The 18279-nt window shown below is 38.8% G+C and overlaps 1 protein-coding gene across 1 annotated transcript in view; it reads right to left on the bottom strand.

Moving 5' to 3' along the window:
* The window catches only part of CPED1 (cadherin like and PC-esterase domain containing 1), a 152154-nt gene that overhangs the window by 68769 nt on the left and 65106 nt on the right, over window positions 1-18279 (bottom strand). Inside the window, 9 exon segments of the mRNA XM_009638151.2 lie at window positions 3740-3908; window positions 6776-6962; window positions 8815-8859; window positions 9190-9257; window positions 12095-12154; window positions 14178-14347; window positions 15235-15339; window positions 16344-16511; window positions 18155-18227. Of these exon segments, the coding sequence (XP_009636446.1) occupies window positions 3740-3908; window positions 6776-6962; window positions 8815-8859; window positions 9190-9257; window positions 12095-12154; window positions 14178-14347; window positions 15235-15339; window positions 16344-16511; window positions 18155-18227 (1045 nt within the window).

The following is an 18279-nucleotide window of genomic DNA, read 5'->3' as shown; positions in this document are numbered from 1 at the left end:
GGACAGAAGGGATGGGTGGTTTGTAACGGGGCTCACACTGAATCTAATGCAGCTAATGGGAAATGCAGAAGAGACTACTGTGCTTCAGGCCTGTCCTGCTACAGGATAAGCTCTTTGTCTCTCTCATAAGCTTTTTTTTTTTTTCCCCCCTTTCTATTTTATGGACATTATTTAATATTTTGAAGGTGCTTTGAAATCTTTGCATGAAAGCAGTAGGCAAAGGGTTAATTTATGTTTCTATAATTGACAGTTTTTACTTGTACTGTCTGGTATGAAAGACATTGTAACTGTAATAGCACACAGTTTAAAATAAAGTAAAAACATTTTATTTTCCTTGGGAAATTTATAACTTGAGCTGAAAAAATATAAGTAGTCTCATATCTCACATAGCAAAAGAATGAAATTACTTTGTTGTTTTTTTATAAAAGGCTTCTTCCTTTCTGAAAGAGAATCTCTATCCCTCAAAGACAATAGTAAAGTTAAATATAGCTGTTATATTAGTCCTAGGTCTTAGTTGCTTTTTCATCAATGGAAGTCTAGTAGACAGAAAGAGCAATCAACATCTTGCCGCTGACATCTTGTTGCCAGCTGCATTGCAGCCATTTAGTGTTACGCAGTCAGCAGTGCTATACCAGTATTTCATTATCAGCTCTGTTGGACTTCTTATGCTGTCTGGACTCTAGGAAATTAATGTGATAAAAGGGTTTATAAAAATGTAAGAGATAATAGTACTTAAGAATAGGGTGTTCTATAAAAATCAGGAATGTTTTCAAAGCTGTTCTATAAGTCCATCCTCTCAGACCTGAGAAAGCTTTGGAGAGCCAGAGCATCAGCCCACGGCACTGATTCTGGAAAGTGGTTTTGCACATTTTTGCAAATACACAGACAAAGAGAATGATACATGCTATGGCTCTAAAATATAATACTAGCTATCCATCACTCACAATGCAAACGCAAAAACAAATAAATAACTGTATTACTAAAATACAAAAAAAAAACCCAAAACACCAAACCAAAAAAACAAAACCAAAACCCAAAACATGGGGCAGCAGGACACCATAGGTACAAAAGTTCACAGTGTCAAACGAGATTCTCTAAGCACATCACCAGTTACTTTCCATGATTGCAACTAGGCAAAGATTAACAAAGAGGTAGCATCCACACATTTTAAGTGAGGCACAGATAAATCTGTTTGCATTTGAAAGATAATGGGCAGTGCAAGAATTAAGAAAATATTTTGTCCTTTATGACAGTGTGTTTGTAGTCTGGGATCCTTCACGTGAGGATAATGCTGATACCCTTGTCTTAAGAGCTCGCTGTTTTTTGCTGCTTGCTTTGTATTCTGCCTATCTTGGTATCACAACTTCAGAGGTGATAATGAAATAGCACCACTTCTCTCAAGGAGACTTAATTTGAATATTGTCAACAGTTGCACAAAATTAAGTTAAAGCACAAACCAATAACCTGCCCACCTGCAGCCCTAGCAATACTGTCAGAGTGCAGAACACGCAATGAAAGGCAGTCAGAGCTGCTGAAGGTGCTATGCTGTTATCCCCTACCACTGTGGTTTTAATGCGGGTATAATAGCTGCTATCAAAAAGTAGAGGCGACAATATTTTTAGGGGCTGGAACCACACAGTCCTTAACTCAACAGCCTTGAAATTAATCCAGGATTATTCAACTGCATGAGAATTGTTAGAAGACTGGAAACAACATCCCACACTCTGTCTTTTTATTGTAACCTTCCTCATAGTATCATCTTGCAGTGAAACCTGAATATCCTAATGGGATTAAACATAAAAGAAAGTCAGGGAAAAAAGTCACTGGATTAGAATTTTAACTGAAGCCTTCTGTGAGAAAGACCACACCACTGTCAGTGACCTTTCTCTCCCCATGTGTGATCCCAGTTGTGCCTAGTCAAGTGTCCAAAGGAGACTCCATCAGTTCACGCTGTATTTATCCTTTTGCTCCTAAAACAGGTGTCTTGTTACTAAAAGAGCAAGTATTTGTGCCATTGACCAGGGTGTATTAACCCGCCCTGCAAGAGTGCATAATGTTCTCTGACAGGAAAAGCAGAATGCAATGATCCTATTTAAGACCTGAGTTTTGTATCAATAAAAAACATTACTCTAAGCAAAAGGCAATAAATTCTGTTCTAGCAAATAGGGGAAAGGGAAAAAATTGCAGGCTTTTGAGTGTTTTAGAATGCCATTTCTATCTCCAGCTCCAGCCTTTGTTTGTTTTTTAAACGCACTGATAAGTTTGCCTTTAACATATCTAAAAAAAATGTTTTAGAATCTCACAGTGTATCTTCACAGCCCTCATTAGATACCACAAGAATGCTTTTCATCTCATTTTTACTCTAAACTCCTGTAGTCCTCCCTAGCTCTGAACAATTACAATAATTAGAGGGCAGTTATTCAAAGATGAGCAGAAAACCAAGCTCAATCAAAGAAACTTCTAAAACACTTTAAATTTTTATCATTCTAGATCTCTTTGCCTTCATTGCGCTTCAAAGATTCATACTCAGTCTCATAAACGCTATCATAAAACATTAACAACAGTGTAAACTCTAGTGTGGGAGGATGTCTATGAGGTTGAATTCCTGTTCCTACACCCAGACACATGCCCCAAATTGGGCAACAAGAGGAGCTTTCCTCACATTTTCCCAGCCAGTGTGTTCTAGTAACATATCTCCAGCTCAACCCATTGCTGCTCTCCTTTTCATATTAATTCACACCTAAGGTGTCAGGAAAATTGCTGTACACCTGAACTGAAATCTTAGGTATTATATGTTTTTATTCATATTTGTTTTACTGTAGCAATTACTAGATCTAGTGCTGAGCCAGTACAAAGAGCAAGAATATGGTCCTTGACCTTTTGAGCTTGTAAGATAAGTGTAAGAGAAGAGACGAAGAATAGGTAGAGGGCCAGACAGCACCATAATCAGGTCAGTAGGCTATGACTACTATGGCTATGACTACTACGTACATTTAGTCTGATAGTTCTGATTTGCAGATTGAGATAATTATTGTCAACATACAATTTACTATCAACATTTATAATCTCCTTGGCTCCTGTTTCAAGCCTCAGTGCTTATTTCTCCACAAGAAAAAAAAAACCACCTCTTAATCTGTCCCATCACACAAAATGCTCTGCCTTCTGCCACCCTGGTCTCCCAATCTCTTCTGCAGTATATAGAAAGAAACCAGAGAAGGGAAATAAGTTTTACAAAAAAGTTATATTGATATATAAAGATCTTCATAAAGAAGAAAAATAAAGATAGTGTTAGACATTTGACATGAACATGCATGACAGTTTCAATGCTATGGTTTTGAAAATCCTACTTCCTGGCTGAAGAATTAATTGTGATGAAATATATTCCTCCCAGATGCTCTAATGTTTAGAATGAATGCACCAAACCTTTTAATCTGCCTAAAATCCCACAGACAAAAGCACTGCCCTTGATTGTGGTTTACCATGTCACTTCCCTCTTTGAATCAACTGGTTTATCTTTGCCCACCATATCGAGTACCAACATTTGGTCCTCAGACTTTGGAATCCAAATAGCTCTGCTCCAGTCTGTGTCCCAGGTTTTCTATTTTACGAAGAGTATCTTTATCACCATAGCTTCTCTACACCAGCTTTGGCCCATGTACCCTAATTTATAGCACTGGATGAATAGCAAACAGTTAAATTCACTATTAATTTGTATATCAAAAGAATAAAGAGACAATACCTGCACAAACCCACACATCATATAGTCATCAAACAATGGCAGACTAGGGCGGTCCTCGCGATAAATTGTGATTTTGTAGCTGCTCACAACCTGAGGACTGGGCTGCGAATCATCTGTTACGAGAATGATGACTTTGTTCAATCCAAGGCCAAGGGGATAGTTAGCAATGCTGCAAGGCAAAACAGGCAAGAAGTGGAATGAACACTAAGGAAACACTTACACTGCTTTACCTATGGCAGCTAAGCTTTACTTGCTCCTTGAGGCTTCTATTTCTAACGTTTTGTTTCTCTTACAAGATACATATGATTTTAAATAAAAAACAGGGTAAATTAAGATTTGTAACAATTTGCAATTCTTTCAGGAAAACAAAATACCGACAGTGAAACTTAGTGAAAACAGCTTCAGCATCAACAAATCTGACATAAAATCTGTGAATGAAGCCCCTAGGGACAATAATTCCTGGCAGGTCCACGTTCACGGTGAAGTCAGCAGGGAGACAAACAAGATCAGAGGTGTCAGCTAGCCATCGAAATTGTCCACTAGCCAAATGTGGTGGATTCCCAGACAAACTGCTCAGAGTGACAGACAGGAGCAAAGCTGGACTGTGCTCCTCCCTTGGCAGGGAAATGAGAAATGCTGAAAGACACAGAACCTGCACATCCAGGGCTTTTACTTTTCAGTGTAAACATTCTTTTTTCCTTTTACAAGGAAAAATCTCAAAGTTTTTCACATGTATCCATGTTGACTGCCAAGGTGGTTAACATTAAAACACTAAAAAGTTGGGTGGAAGAATTTTATGGGACCTTCTTTTGAAATGATAAATCAAGACTAATTTCTTATTGAAAATACAGGAAGTTTATTAGGCATTAGATCAGTAACAACTGTACAGAATGTCTGGTTATTAGCAGACATTCTAGGTCAAGGCATTTGTTTCACAGTCAGTCAAAAGATGGTGTGTTGCATGCCATGGCACTTCATGCCATGAAGCAAAGCTAGCTCTGTAATACTTAGGGATTCTTCCTCCCAAGCACATCATTGTCCCTGTTCTGCCTTTTATCCACTCACTAATGGCTAGTTCTCTGGTTCTGAGGTACCCTACCCAGATAAATAAACACTTTATGTCCGTCCCAACTTCCAAAACCAGGTCATGCCCAAAATGCCTATTGGGATTGTCCCTGGCACATGCTGCTGTCTGTGAGAAAGCTGGCTGGGAGAGCCAAAACTGTGCCAGGGTTCGCAGTATCAATTAAACATCATGGATGATTGTGGGTCAGTGCTCAAACATGATGTTTAGTGATGACTTTGCTCTCTCTCCTATCCTCCAGCTTTATACTTCTCTAAAGGATCAGATAAGCTGGGACTCTTGCTGATGACAAGATGACCCACTTAGTGGATGAGGGAAAGGCTGTGGATGCTGTTTTCCTGGACTTTAGTAAAGCCTTTGACACTGTTTCCCACAGCATTCTGCTTGAGAAACTGGCTGCTTATGGCTTGGAAGGGTCTATGCTTGCTGGGTAAAAAAACTGTCTGGGTGGCCGGGCCCAAAGAGTGGTGGTGAATGGAGTTAAATCCAGTTGGCAGCTGGTCACAAGCGGCATTCCCCAGGGCTCAGTATTGGGGCCAGTTCTGTTTAACATCTTTATCAATGATCTGGATGAGAGGATTGAGTGCACCCTCAGTAAGTTTGCAGACAACACCAAATTGGGCATGAGTGTTGATGTGCTTGAGGGTAGGAAGGTTCTATAGAGCCTGGACAGGCTGGATCGATGGGCCAAGGCCAACTGTATGAGGTTCAACAAGGCCAAGTGCTGGGTCCTGCATTTGAGTCACAACAACCCCATGCAACGCTACAGGCTTGGGGAAGAGTGGCTGGAAAGCTGCATGGCGGAAAAAGACCTGGGGCTACTGGTTGACAGGCGGCTGAATATGAGCCAGCAGTGTGCCCAGGTGGCCAAGAAGGCCAACAGCATCTTGGCTTGTATCAGAAATAGTGTTGCCAGCAGGACCAGGGAAGTGATCATGCCCCTGTACTTGGCACTGGCAAGGCCGCACCTCGAGTCCTGTCTTCATTTTTGGGCCCCTCACTACGGGAAAGACATTGAGGTGCTGGAGTGTGTCCAGAGGAGAACAACAAAACTGGTGAAGGGTCTAGAGCACAAGTCTTATGAGGAGCGGCTGAGGGAACTGGGGTTGTTTAGCCTGGAAAAAGGAGGCTGAGGGGAGACCTTATCACCCTCTATAACTGCCTGAAAGGAGGTTGTGGTGAGGTGGGGGTCAGTCTCTTTTCCCAAGTAACAAATGATAGGACAAGAGGAAATGGCCTCAAGTTGCAAAGGGAGGTTTAGATCGGACATTAGGAAAAATTTCTTCACCGAAAGGGTTATCAAGCATTGGAACGGGCTGCCCAGGAAAGTGGTTATGTCATTATCCCTGAGGGTATTTAAGAGACAGGTTAACAGTTGGACTTGATGATCTTAAGGTTCTTTTCCAACCTAAATGATTCTATGACTCTATGACAATCCCTTATAATATAATTCTGATTAAAATGGATCATTCTGAATGAGTAAACTTGAACTTTTTTCTTCTTTTGATCGCAGCTGCCCTACTCTGACCCTTATAAACAGACTGCTGGCTGAGTTACCAAGCCCACTGGGGCAGTAGCCTAGGCCACAGTGCAAAATCAAGGCCTAGATACAAACACTCGAACTCTTTGCTGCCTACTGTGTGCAGCGTGATGATTGTCTGTTCCCATCCAGCTTTGATGCTGTCAGTGACTGGAGAAGCTGGGAGAGATGCTAGCAGCTGTGCACTCCTCAAAGCTAGGGTTAATTATGGCTTGAGAACATATTACTATTGCCTTCGGGACACTGACAAATAAATACAAATTTCTGAGTGTTGAACTTCCTCTGACTTTGCTGTGCCTAATCTATAGGCATTCTGTGCTTTTGGAAACACAAAACAGTTCTGTAATATTCTGACATATTTCCAAAGTTAAGGACACTTTCAGTTTTTACAGTCGTATTTTGTCACTCATACCTTGGCCCTTTCTTCTCGTCAAGATGTACTTGGCATTGACAGTTAGAGGGTTCTGCTCCTATCTTCACTGTCACCATGTCGAATGGGACTTCTGCATAGTATTCTCTGATCTTTGGGTTAAACTGAGGATTCAGGTCCAGCTGTGGACTGGTGAAGATCTGCCTGATATGAGATAGGGTATCTTTATCTGTTCCAAGAAGGCATCAAAGAAAAAACTGTGAAATGTATGAACATTTTTAAGTAACATGCAACTTCTGGCAGATTGATAACATGTACAGTGGCAAGATTTTTAATGCCCGGTCACGCTGAGACTGATAATCCTGCTGCAAGGTCTTAATGGAGTTTGTATTGGCACTTGAGAGAAATGTTTAGACCCTGGAGGGATTTTAATCATTCAGTGCCCAATGACTCTAGTCAGAGTCACAAAACTCAAAGTCTGAGTAAGCCTTTGAAAATGCAAGGATTAGGTCTGGGAGATCCTGTCTCCAGTTGGTTAACTGAAACTTAAAGAAGAGTTAGGCCAAAGTCCATAACCTACTTAGGTACCAGCCTGTGTACAGGGTTTATGTACATGTGTAATTGCCAATAAAGATCAAAATAAGTTTGACATACTCTTACTGTTCATAAGTCACATGGAGATATCTAGACCCATGGGGTCATTTGCAGTACAAATGGAAGAATGTTTTATTAAAATTCCTAAATCAACAAATTCCAGCTCCTTCCCTGTGTATGAAATCTGCACAATCAAATCCTATTTGCTCAAATGTATCCTTTATTTTGTAGTGTTTGCCAAATGACTTGTAAGAATAATTATTTGCTGGCAACCCACTTATGACAAATATTTTAATCCAACCTATTGGATTCAGATTTACAGTATAATTACACATTCAAAACTTGCTTTCCTCATATATTCTCTAGTATGTGTTTAAAACTGGGTACTTCAGAAAATACTCCAGCCAGGAAATAATATCTGAAAAATTCTGTGGCTTAAAACATGGCTTAAAAGGGTCGTAAAGGATGCAAACAGTTCTGTGTGGGCCTTCTACCTTGAAATAGCTGCCTTCAGAAACAAAATAGGGCAATTTCAGCACTCTCTTGCATGGATTAAGATGTAAAGGAAGTTAATGCGGTGGAAGAGCAGAATTTGGGCTGGATTTGTAGGGGAATAGGGACTTATAAATTGACACACAGAACGTATTTAAAAAAATCCTACAGATCAGTATAAATAATTCTCCAGAACCTGTATGCCTTACCTAGAAATATTATCTCACTACTAGCTTAAAAATGAGGAGGAATTTTCAAAATAAAATGAAATGAGGTATGTTCAAAATAAAATACCATGTGATCAGAATGGCGGTGCCAGTCATCCATCCCAGGAGCATTTCTGGCCTCTGACTGACACAGAGGAGTTCCTGGAGGCACCATGAGGGGAAATGAGGCTCAACAGGTAGGAAAGCCTTTCCACCACAGAGTAATTGTTTCATGTTTATAACGTGACCCCTCAGATAATGTGCCAGTGAGGAAGGCAGCAGAAAGCATTGCTCCCGCCAAAGACAAACATACTTTAAATCTTTACATATCTTTAAATATACTTTAAATATTCCTACAAGCAGATATTTTAGAAAAACCCTTCATCTCTTAAGCAGCTCTTTAAACCTCCATCACTGAGCTGAAGACTGGCCTTATGCAAGGCTAATGAAACTCCATGCGAGTTTAAAGGTTATTCCACAAGAACAAATGTATGCTAAAGTTCTTGGAAATAAGGGGCAAAAGCCTACTGAAGTGCAGCAAGGAATCAGTGAGTGCTGGAATACTCACATTACTACTCACGCACAGCAATGTTTAACTTCGTGCTTGAGGCTTATTTAACATAATAGCCCAATTATTGAGTGATTCATAAACATTCTTGCTACTTAAAAATCCTCTTTTTTTTTTTTTTTTTTTTTTTACGAAATAGCCTGCAGGCAGAAAAACCCAATAAACTTGTTCAAGTAATCTCTCTTCTTCCCTCTTAGTGGTCTAGAAAGACCTTAACTTACCATAACTGCATCGTCTTTCTTTAGTCTTACTGGAATAATGTAATGCTGAAAGATAAACAGAAACAATTAATAATTTTCTGCTCTAAGTCTGATTCACAATCCTGTAGAAGGCACTCTCATTTTGTTAATGATAAAAAATACAGTGTACTTTTATTCTTTTCAGTGTGAGATCTTTGCTTTAGGGTCATGAACACTGTTCATGGATTCAGCAGAACAACTTACACTGACAAGGAAGAAATTGGTCTTTTATATGTAGTAAGTCAAGACCTTCCAGCTGGAATGCAAAACAATTTAATCTAAATCATACATGTTATCAGAAGTAGTACAAATAGGAAAACCATACCATATATAAAGGACCTTACTCTGATGTCTTACCTTCATGATTCTTCCTGAAGTCAGAAGGAACGTTCTGCTTAGGACTCGCATTTTCTTGAGAGGGATTCCTGTCAATTCAATAGCAGACATATTTCTACATGAATGGAAGGAACAGAAACCATGGAAAAAAATTTAAAAATGTCTATGTGGCAACGCAGGGCACATGGTATTTTAATATTCTCCATGGAAAGATGAACCTTCTGGATTCATGCTCCCAGCATTAGCAATATTACCTGAATGAATATGACAGAAAACACACAATCCATAATAAATGGTAGCATACAACGTGAAAAAAGAAAAAGCAGAAACAAATTTCAAAACATAGCTGTATTGCTAGGAGAAGGAAGAGTGGATACAGCCAAGAATAAAATAACCCAAACCATATCTCCTAACTGTTTGTATGATGCTTTTTTGTATATATTTGAGGTCAGAGTTAGACCTTGTTCATAAAGAATTAAATATAAATGAAGGTCTGCGTCAAGGTGGATATCTGTACCAACGCCAGCACGAATTCATATAGTGGAACATCTATGTGCTTTGATTTGTTTGCTAGTTCAAAACAGATCACATGATCACCATCCAGAGTATATATATTAATCCTCAGTGAAAAAAATCAAGTCAATTGCAACAATTCTTTCGCATGGCAGTGGTGCCCATATTGCCAACTCTGCAGATTTTTTCTTCCATATAGCATTTTGGGAGCATAGTAGGACAAAGGCAGTAGGCTTCTCTCCAGTCCATGTACTGGACCTCTGGCTGATAAGACCTTTTCAGAGGCCCATGAGCATTTCTTGAAGCTTTCACACGCTTTCCTCCCAGTATTTTCTGTAGAAGGGAAGAAGCAGCTGGCAGATCACAGTGTGTGTCTGTGTGTGCACGAACATGTAGTTTCGAACTTGCGGTGTCTAGACACCACCCTAATTTCATGCACATTCATGACTTCCTTCAAAGGAGGCACTTAACAAACTATTAGAGAATTTATTTTTCAAGATATAAGTCATTTTTGCATCCCTCTTTCTGCTTGCCAAGGAGGTAATGACTAACACCTGCCAAATGCGTTTTTTCTCTCTGCTGTTCCTTTTTGCATTGCCCAGTCCCAGACCCTATTGTAAGGTGGAAACAAGATCTCTTAATTCCATAAAATGCCAGACTTTTGTTTAGCCAGAGGACACCTCAGGAGTATGCCAGCCACAAGTGCAAGGCCCTGGCTCCCAAAGGAACTGCATGACCTGCACAAGCCAATTCTGTAAAGAGATTACGATTATCATCAGACAACATTAAGAGACATAAAATAACTCTACTTAATTACAGCAGGGTATCAAAATGTAATATTTAGAGATGCTATTACAGAAAGATACTCAGATGACTGTATTTAACTCTGCTGAAGACTGGACTTTTTAGTCATCAACACCATCAAGTTTTCATTTGCCCAAGCTCCTTGCAGCTGCAGGACTGAGGAGCGATGCAGTTATGAAGCTCTTCCTCAGGCAGGGAGGGGCTGAGATCCTGGGCTCTGCAGGGTCCTTTCCTTCACACGCTGTTACTCAAGAAGGGACCTTCATCTGTACGAGCAGCCCCTTATTTGCTTAGTAAGTTGGAGGAGCTATCAAGCACAGATGTGCGCATTGCCTACACACCTTGCAATTAGCTCTAATGGAACTAATGACGACATGTCAGGTACCCGAGGTGAGTGCCTGCTTGTCAATCTACCTTTTGAGAGACCCCCGCTGCATACATCACAGACTGTTGACAGTGAGCCTGTCCTTTAGGAATCTCTCTGGTTCAGCAAACGAAAAAGGATTGACAGCAGCAATAGTAATGTAGCTCTGATGGTCTAAGCAACTAGACACATAAGCAATGAAGGATATATAGAAATAGATAATATCTTTCATAAGATTAAAACATAAAAAGGGAAAAATCTGGTCTCTTTTGGGGCCTCTGATGGATGCGTTAGTTGTGGATGGTAAAATTTTTAATGGGTCATAAAGTCAATGCTGAAACCGTATTTCAGTATGCAGTAGAGTTACGAATTTTATTTCTTTAGATGATGTTTTGGAGGTCTCCCTTGAAAATGAGGAGCCACCAGAGGTAATTCTGTGAAACATGATCACTAGAAATTTTTTTCTGTTTGATTAACTGGCAGTGTGAGCTCTGTTTCGTAGAGTGTTTGCTTGGCTTCAGTCACAGAGTTTCCATGAGGGCATTTGGTTCACCGCATGAAGTATCTTGTGCTGATCTTCAAAAGAAAACTCCAAAATTGTACACTCAAGAGTGGGATTGGTTTCCTGGCACTTAATCCCAGCTGTCTCTCTCCTTCCCTCTGTCTCTTTTTCTTCCCTTTACAGATCACTGATCTTATCCCAGACTTCCTTGCTGTTGTCTTCTTCTGCTTCATAATCGGAACCACGTTTGTTTCTCAAACTACCCAGGTGATGAGCGTGACCAAGTTTAAACTCCAAGAAATTATTTTCAACCCAAATTCAGTTTGAGGGCTGCTGCTTCTATTTTGACCTAACAAAAGGCTTGCACATGGGAAGCTAGTAACACTTTTCCAAACGTATCTGTTGGTTTCATAAAAGCATCTGCAACTTTACTGACCTGCTTAGGCTTTTGTCTCATGCAAATAAAAAAAGGTTAGCTTTTCTCACTAATCTGATTCTCCCATGCTACTCTGCTGTCTGACACAGCCAAGCATACTTGCTACAGTACTTCATGGCCCCTATTCTAAAAGCCAGTAATGATGTATGTCTTAGTCACATCACAAGTTGAAACTGCACAGAGTTGAAAACCAGTGCACAAACAATGCAGAAAATGTATTTCAGTGCACATTAGGTAGTACCCCTCCATCACTTTCAAAGAACCTTGTCATATGTTTTACCAATACATCCGAGATGGTCATTCTCACCTAGGCTGTAACCATTTCATTATAGCTTGAGATGAGTTTCTAGAGTTCTTCTTGCTTCTCCTGTGGAAGGAATTCAGAGTTCACTAATACCATTTAAGGTTTCAATACTGGTCATGTAGATGAAATGGGTTAATAAAAGTACACTAGGAAACTTCTTTAAATCCTGTCTCCATCCTATGCATGGATTCATGATCAGCAAACAGCATAACTGTACAAGACCCAAGTCAGAAGTCATTATTTTTCCCATAACTATCCGTGCTTGTCTGGTTGGACAGTCAGCTATGCAAATCACTGGATTTTGTAAATGGAAATATCAATTCTGCATAGTCAGAGGAATAAGAACTGTTAAATAAGTCAAACAAACAACCTGGACTTAACTGAAGAAATTCAGGAAAAGCGTTCTGATATACAAACTCATTAAAGCTGGGAATCTCAAAAAAGATTAATCAAAGCTCACAGAAAATGCATACCTGAGTTATTTGGGGAGTAAGCTCTACTAAGCTCTTTCTTCCTTGCAATTAAGTATAATTACACGCATATCTGACACATGCATCACCATCACATGCGTGTAGCTATAGGAGTGGAAGATTACGATTTAGCAATGTCAAAACACACGGTTTTTTAGATAGTGAATGAACAGAATGGTATTATTAGCTTAGCCATTGCAGAAAAGTACAGCGCAAAGAAGCAGATTGGCCTATGCCCTGGAGGAAGGTCATGGTACTTCTACATATTTATACACATACAATAATGTTCAGCTTGAAGAAAAAAAGAGGCCAAGGGGCTGGCTCAAAGTGAGTGAGTGAGTGGCACAGCTTAGATTAGAACAGAAAGCTGCTAAAGGTTGGTATGCTTTGATATGCTAACCTAAATATTTTGGCAAAAGGGCAAGGGCTTACACATGAATGCAAGCAGCTGCATCTTTGAGTTACTTTTCATGGAGTGGCCTGCAGTAACAACAATAATACTTAGCACATTCATGGAACTGTGTATTTTCAAAACACTAATAACCAGTTACCTAGCACAGTGGTAAAGTTTAAGTTCCACTTTATAGCCAAGCAAACAAAGCTACAGTGATGACTATTCACTTGCTGAAAGCCATGCCCAATTCAATGAGGAACAAAATTAAAACTTAAGAAACCTCACAGATGCCTTGTATAGTCACTATGGCATTGTCCAAGCAAAATGTACAAAATAATGTAATTTGCACATTTTACTTGAGACTCTGTGGAGTGGAGCACACACATTTTCTAACGTGTCTCTCTTGCCAAGTCCTTGTTTGAAAAATAATATAGGCCTGTAGTCAGTAAAAAAGTATGGTGTATGAAATGTCATTAGCCAGGACAGAATGAGCACAGAAAACACATTTTTTACAATTTTTATGCTAAACATACAATAAACCATGACTTTTCTCCTTCTCTTCATTCATTCCTTACTCTCTCTTTTCTTTCCTCCCTTTCTTCCTTCCTCTCTTCTTTCCTTTCTCCCTCCCTCCCTCCTTATGAAAGATAAAATCTCTTGTCAGAACCTCAGTGGATCCAACCTTGTCATTACAGTATTTTTTCTAGCTTTTCAAAAACAGTTAAAATGAGGATCCCTTTGACCTGTCTCTTGATGGACAGAAAATTTAAAGCCACTCAAAATGATTGTCCCTTTTGGAAAAATATTCACCTGAAATTTTATATTTTCTTTACAGTTTTGCTTCTAATTGGTGAATACATTAAAAGATGGTCTTAACCCTGGTACGCACTCCTAATTTTGAGTTTACAGTTGTTCAGAAATAACCTACCTAATTCACTTCATGTTTCTTAGACAAAATTTTACTGTAGCTTCAATTAAATTTTTAACCCAGAGTCCTCCGTGATAGAAATGGGCAAAACTGTCCTATGTAGAAACCTAGCTGCAATTCGAAGGGCAGAATGGCTGACACTGCACCATGATGGGATGGTGGATCTTCACCACAACTGCTGTAAATCCACGTAAATCTACTGAAGGATTAAGTTTTATGGTGCTCACTGAAGCTACTGCAATTAATATCATCTGAGAAACTACTCCTGAACATATAACATAATAGCTATCTTACCATTCCGAAAGATTTGTATGCGTCTCTTTAGTCATGAACTGGAATTGTTCAAGTAAACTGGAAAGCAACCAATGCACAGTCAGGACTGAACCAAGCCGCCTCATTGGGTCTACCATGTGATAAAGGTCGTGCAGTAAAGTTTGAATCTTGGGTGCAGCAGAAGGGAAAAGCTGAGAAGAGAGACACTGATTAGAGACTACGTTTTAATATTTGTAAAATGCAAAGAAGTGAGAAATGATCAGAAGACAGTGTATATAGCATACGGATGGATCTATATTAATGCTGTTTCCCACATGTGTAGAAAATGCCTGCCTTGCCTAGCCTTGCAAATCAGGATTACTAGTACTGACATGGAAGTCTAAATCCTTTGCCTCTGAGTTGACTTGCAGATCTATTCCACTCTGTCCCTCTTCAGAAAGCCTCATCAGTCTTCAACCCTGGTACTCATCCAAGAGGTCTAGAAGAAATCCTGATATCATGCAGACTTCCTGGACACCAGATCCAGTTGCAGATCTTTTATTTCCCCAGTAGTCATCATTTCCCTCATTAACTGCCATGCCTATTCACAGACACTGTTATTCCTCCATCACTATTCTTCTCCAAAAATTAACTCGAAGTGTGAAGAAAACATATTACATATTCCACCTGCTTTTTTTTGGCCACTTTTTCATCTATATCTATTCTCTGGTTATGATCTCAGGTTTTTTTGCTGTCTCCAGTTCTTCCATTCACACCTGCTTTGTTTCATAATATTTCTATTTTCTTACCAACTCATTACTAATTTACATATTTTTCCTCCTTTTCCTTTCATTCTATTTTCTGGTCTGTTTCTGCTCTAGCTGCCCTTTTCAATGAATCCTCAACTCAAATTCTCTGTTTTATATCTTTATCTCCTTTAATTTAAATTCCAAAAATACTCCAAAATAAAATCAGAATAATCTCTATCTCCCTGTTTCCCTGTTCAGCCTAATGCATGTGGCAGAGACAGCAAAGAATGATAATGAAAGAGAAACATAAAGAGAATGTATCCAATACAGCACAATCCTGTTTATTTTACCAGCTCAAATTGTCCAAGACTCTTCAGCTCCTTTATGAAAGTAATCATTGAATTTATCTCTTCCAAAGACAAACATTGCTCATCTTCTTTGTGGTAAGTTCCATCCTATGAAGGAAAGGGCAGCATATTCTGGTGAAATCACATGGAAAGCAATGTGCTTTCATTAGACCCCAATCCCTTTGGTGATCAAAGGGACAAGTTACAGCAGCTCTCAACCTGTTTTAACCTTATCCAAAGTCATGTCAAGCCAGCTCCTTGATAACTCTTCCCATTACTCAGTCTAGAATGGAGTAGACTGTGCATTAGCTTTGGGTAGAAAAGAACCCACAGAAACTACCACGGGAAGAGGCTGCCTAAGGTATAGGCAATGAATTGAACAGCTTGAAATGTGGTCTGGTCTCCTACGGAAAACAGACTTAGGTAATTGTATTGTACATGTGCATACGTCTGCGGCTTCCTACTTTATCCTGTAATAAATTTAGAACCCACGACCCTGTTTTAGTCTCACCTGCTTAAGAGGCAGAAGTCACAAGGACAATGTAGTCTGTAAGTCTTGAAAGCAGGGGACTCCTCAGAAATGCCCCTTTACCAGTGCCCAGACTGAGAGAAATACTGCTAAAGGAGTTCCCAGCTCATCAGAAATAGATTCCACAAGTGATGCAAAATTTATACAGACCCTATGCAAGTGGACCTCGCATTCAGAGTAAGACACAAAGTTGTAGGAAAGAAAATTTAATTCTGGTGTTTGTGAATCTACTCGTTTGAGTAAATCAGTTCCAGCTTTATGAAAACACAAAAACCTGTTTATTAAAAAACACCATTTAAAAAAAAGGTAGGGAAATTACTTTGTTAAAGTTTTAAATGTATCTTTAAGTTACTGTACTTTGGGAAATGACATAATTTGAGAGTGGAATTTTTATTGAAGAAAATTTGATTGTTCAATATAATTACAGCTTTATTCATGACTTCCCCAGAATTCAGTAACAGATAGTTTTGATTAAATGAATCCCTCATTCTGTAAGTTGGCATCAACAATTTCAGAAAGGCATACAATTTAGAATGAAATATTTTCAAATAGTTAATAATAAGGAAAAGGTGGAATGAACTACCTTGCTCACAGCTGAGCCATATATTTTTTGTAAAGCTTCTATGAAACTGGATGTTGAGGATTCATTAGATAAGAGAAATTTAAAAGTATCTTCAAAAAGAAATTCTTTGAAACTTTGGTCCTGAATATTTGATTCATCCTCATCTTGAAAGTCAAAGTTTTCGTGCACCTGTTGGAAAACAATATAAGAATTTATAGTTTGGATATGAAGTCCAATCTTCTCATAACCACATATATCAAACTGGAATTATTTATAAAAAAAAAGTCATAACAACACTAATAAAACAGATAGGATTATAATATAGCAAATAAATACTGTACCACATTTTCTGTCAGAACTACACACCACAATGTTTGCTGACCTCCAGTGGATAGAGTACAATATTGCATTCTCATGTGAGAGCTTTTTGTTCGTGTTTGATTTGAAATTTGATAAAAGAAATAAGATGTCACCTTATATGTTAACTCAACTCTCTGAGCCATTTAGGAGTTACTACATATGAAGGTATAAATTTTACAACAGATAAACACAGTGAATAAACTCATGTTTATAAAATATGAATAAATTAATATTTTAGCGTAAACAAAAATATAAATTCAAGCTGCATGGGGTGTGTGCTTACTACAGTTTCCACAGGATACTATACAAAGTCAAATGTCACAGTAATTATCAACCATTATTTTTTAGATTAATTTGTATTTTCATAAGAAACTGTTAAACACTACTGATCTGCTGTACATTTATGGATTAAGGCTGATGGTTGAGACTACTATACAGGCAGGTAGATATTATGCTTTATGTTTATTTTTTTAAGAAACTCCTGGGAGAATTTTTTTACAGCCTGGTATACGCTTCCTAAATAGTAATGGCATGTCACATTTCTTATACTAGCTAGGCACATCTTGTCAGACTAATTAAGGATATTGTCGTCATGGCTTTTTTTAATTTTGAAAACTTTCTTTCATATATCCATTTTTCCTTTGTGCTTAAAGGATCTTTGTTTTTTGAAGGATGGAGAGATTGACTGCACTTTTGTTACTAGAAACTTGAATAGATTTTAAATGAGGATGAATTTTAAAAGTGTTCTCCTGTAATTTCCCAGGATATATTTACAAAATTTTATTTTCCTTTTGTGTATAATAAATGTGGGCAACTATTTTATATAACTAGGGTGTGTATATATATATTCATATGTATATACAGGGGTAATGAGAAGCAGCTGGAAAACCATACCATTTTTATTACTGCCAGGCTGTTCTGAGGCAGGAGTGGTAAAAAATTGGCATGGGGGTTTTATGCCACAGGTCACATTTCTCTGGTTTTGAGAGCCTTGAGGACCCTCCAGGAAGAAGGCGGCACAGTGGAGGTCAAAGCAGGTGACGAACTGGAGAAGTACAATGCAATTCATAGAATCATAGAATCATGGGGAGCTTTAATTTGTATTAAAAGCCAGTGGTGGTATTTTAACTTCCTCCCTTCCTCTTTGTTCTGGCACAGGTACTACCTAACTCTACTTGCATGCAGTGCTTCCTATGGATTTTGTTTAGCTGATATTCAGCTGGGGTGATAATCCCCTAATGCTAAAACTGAGAGGTTTGCACTCTTCAATGGTGTGGTGAACTTCATCACAGGAATTCTGTCCCTTAAAAATTTGTTTCTCCTGCAGCAACTCTCCACTGTTGGGCAAAATTAATATTAATGTACTTGAACATTTCTCAGAGGTTTGTAGGCAACTGTCAGAGAGGGTTCCCTGCTGTATGCTTTTTGGTGGAAGTTTTAGGGTCAGGCAATAATTTGTGTAATTTTCTCACCTCAAGAACTACTGGGTATATGGAAGTGCTGAATCCAATGTCAAAGGTTAGCATTTGAAAACATTGTCTGCATCTGAAATGCAATATAACAGGAATGAGAGTCAGTGAGGTTAGGTATTGTTGTG

Source organism: Egretta garzetta, unplaced genomic scaffold, assembly GCF_000687185.1.
Source record: "Egretta garzetta isolate BGI_Z169 unplaced genomic scaffold, ASM68718v1 scaffold64, whole genome shotgun sequence".
NCBI lineage: Eukaryota > Metazoa > Chordata > Aves > Pelecaniformes > Ardeidae > Egretta > Egretta garzetta.
Note: the sequence above shows the minus strand (reverse complement) of the source record. Positions and strands in the feature narration are given on the sequence as shown.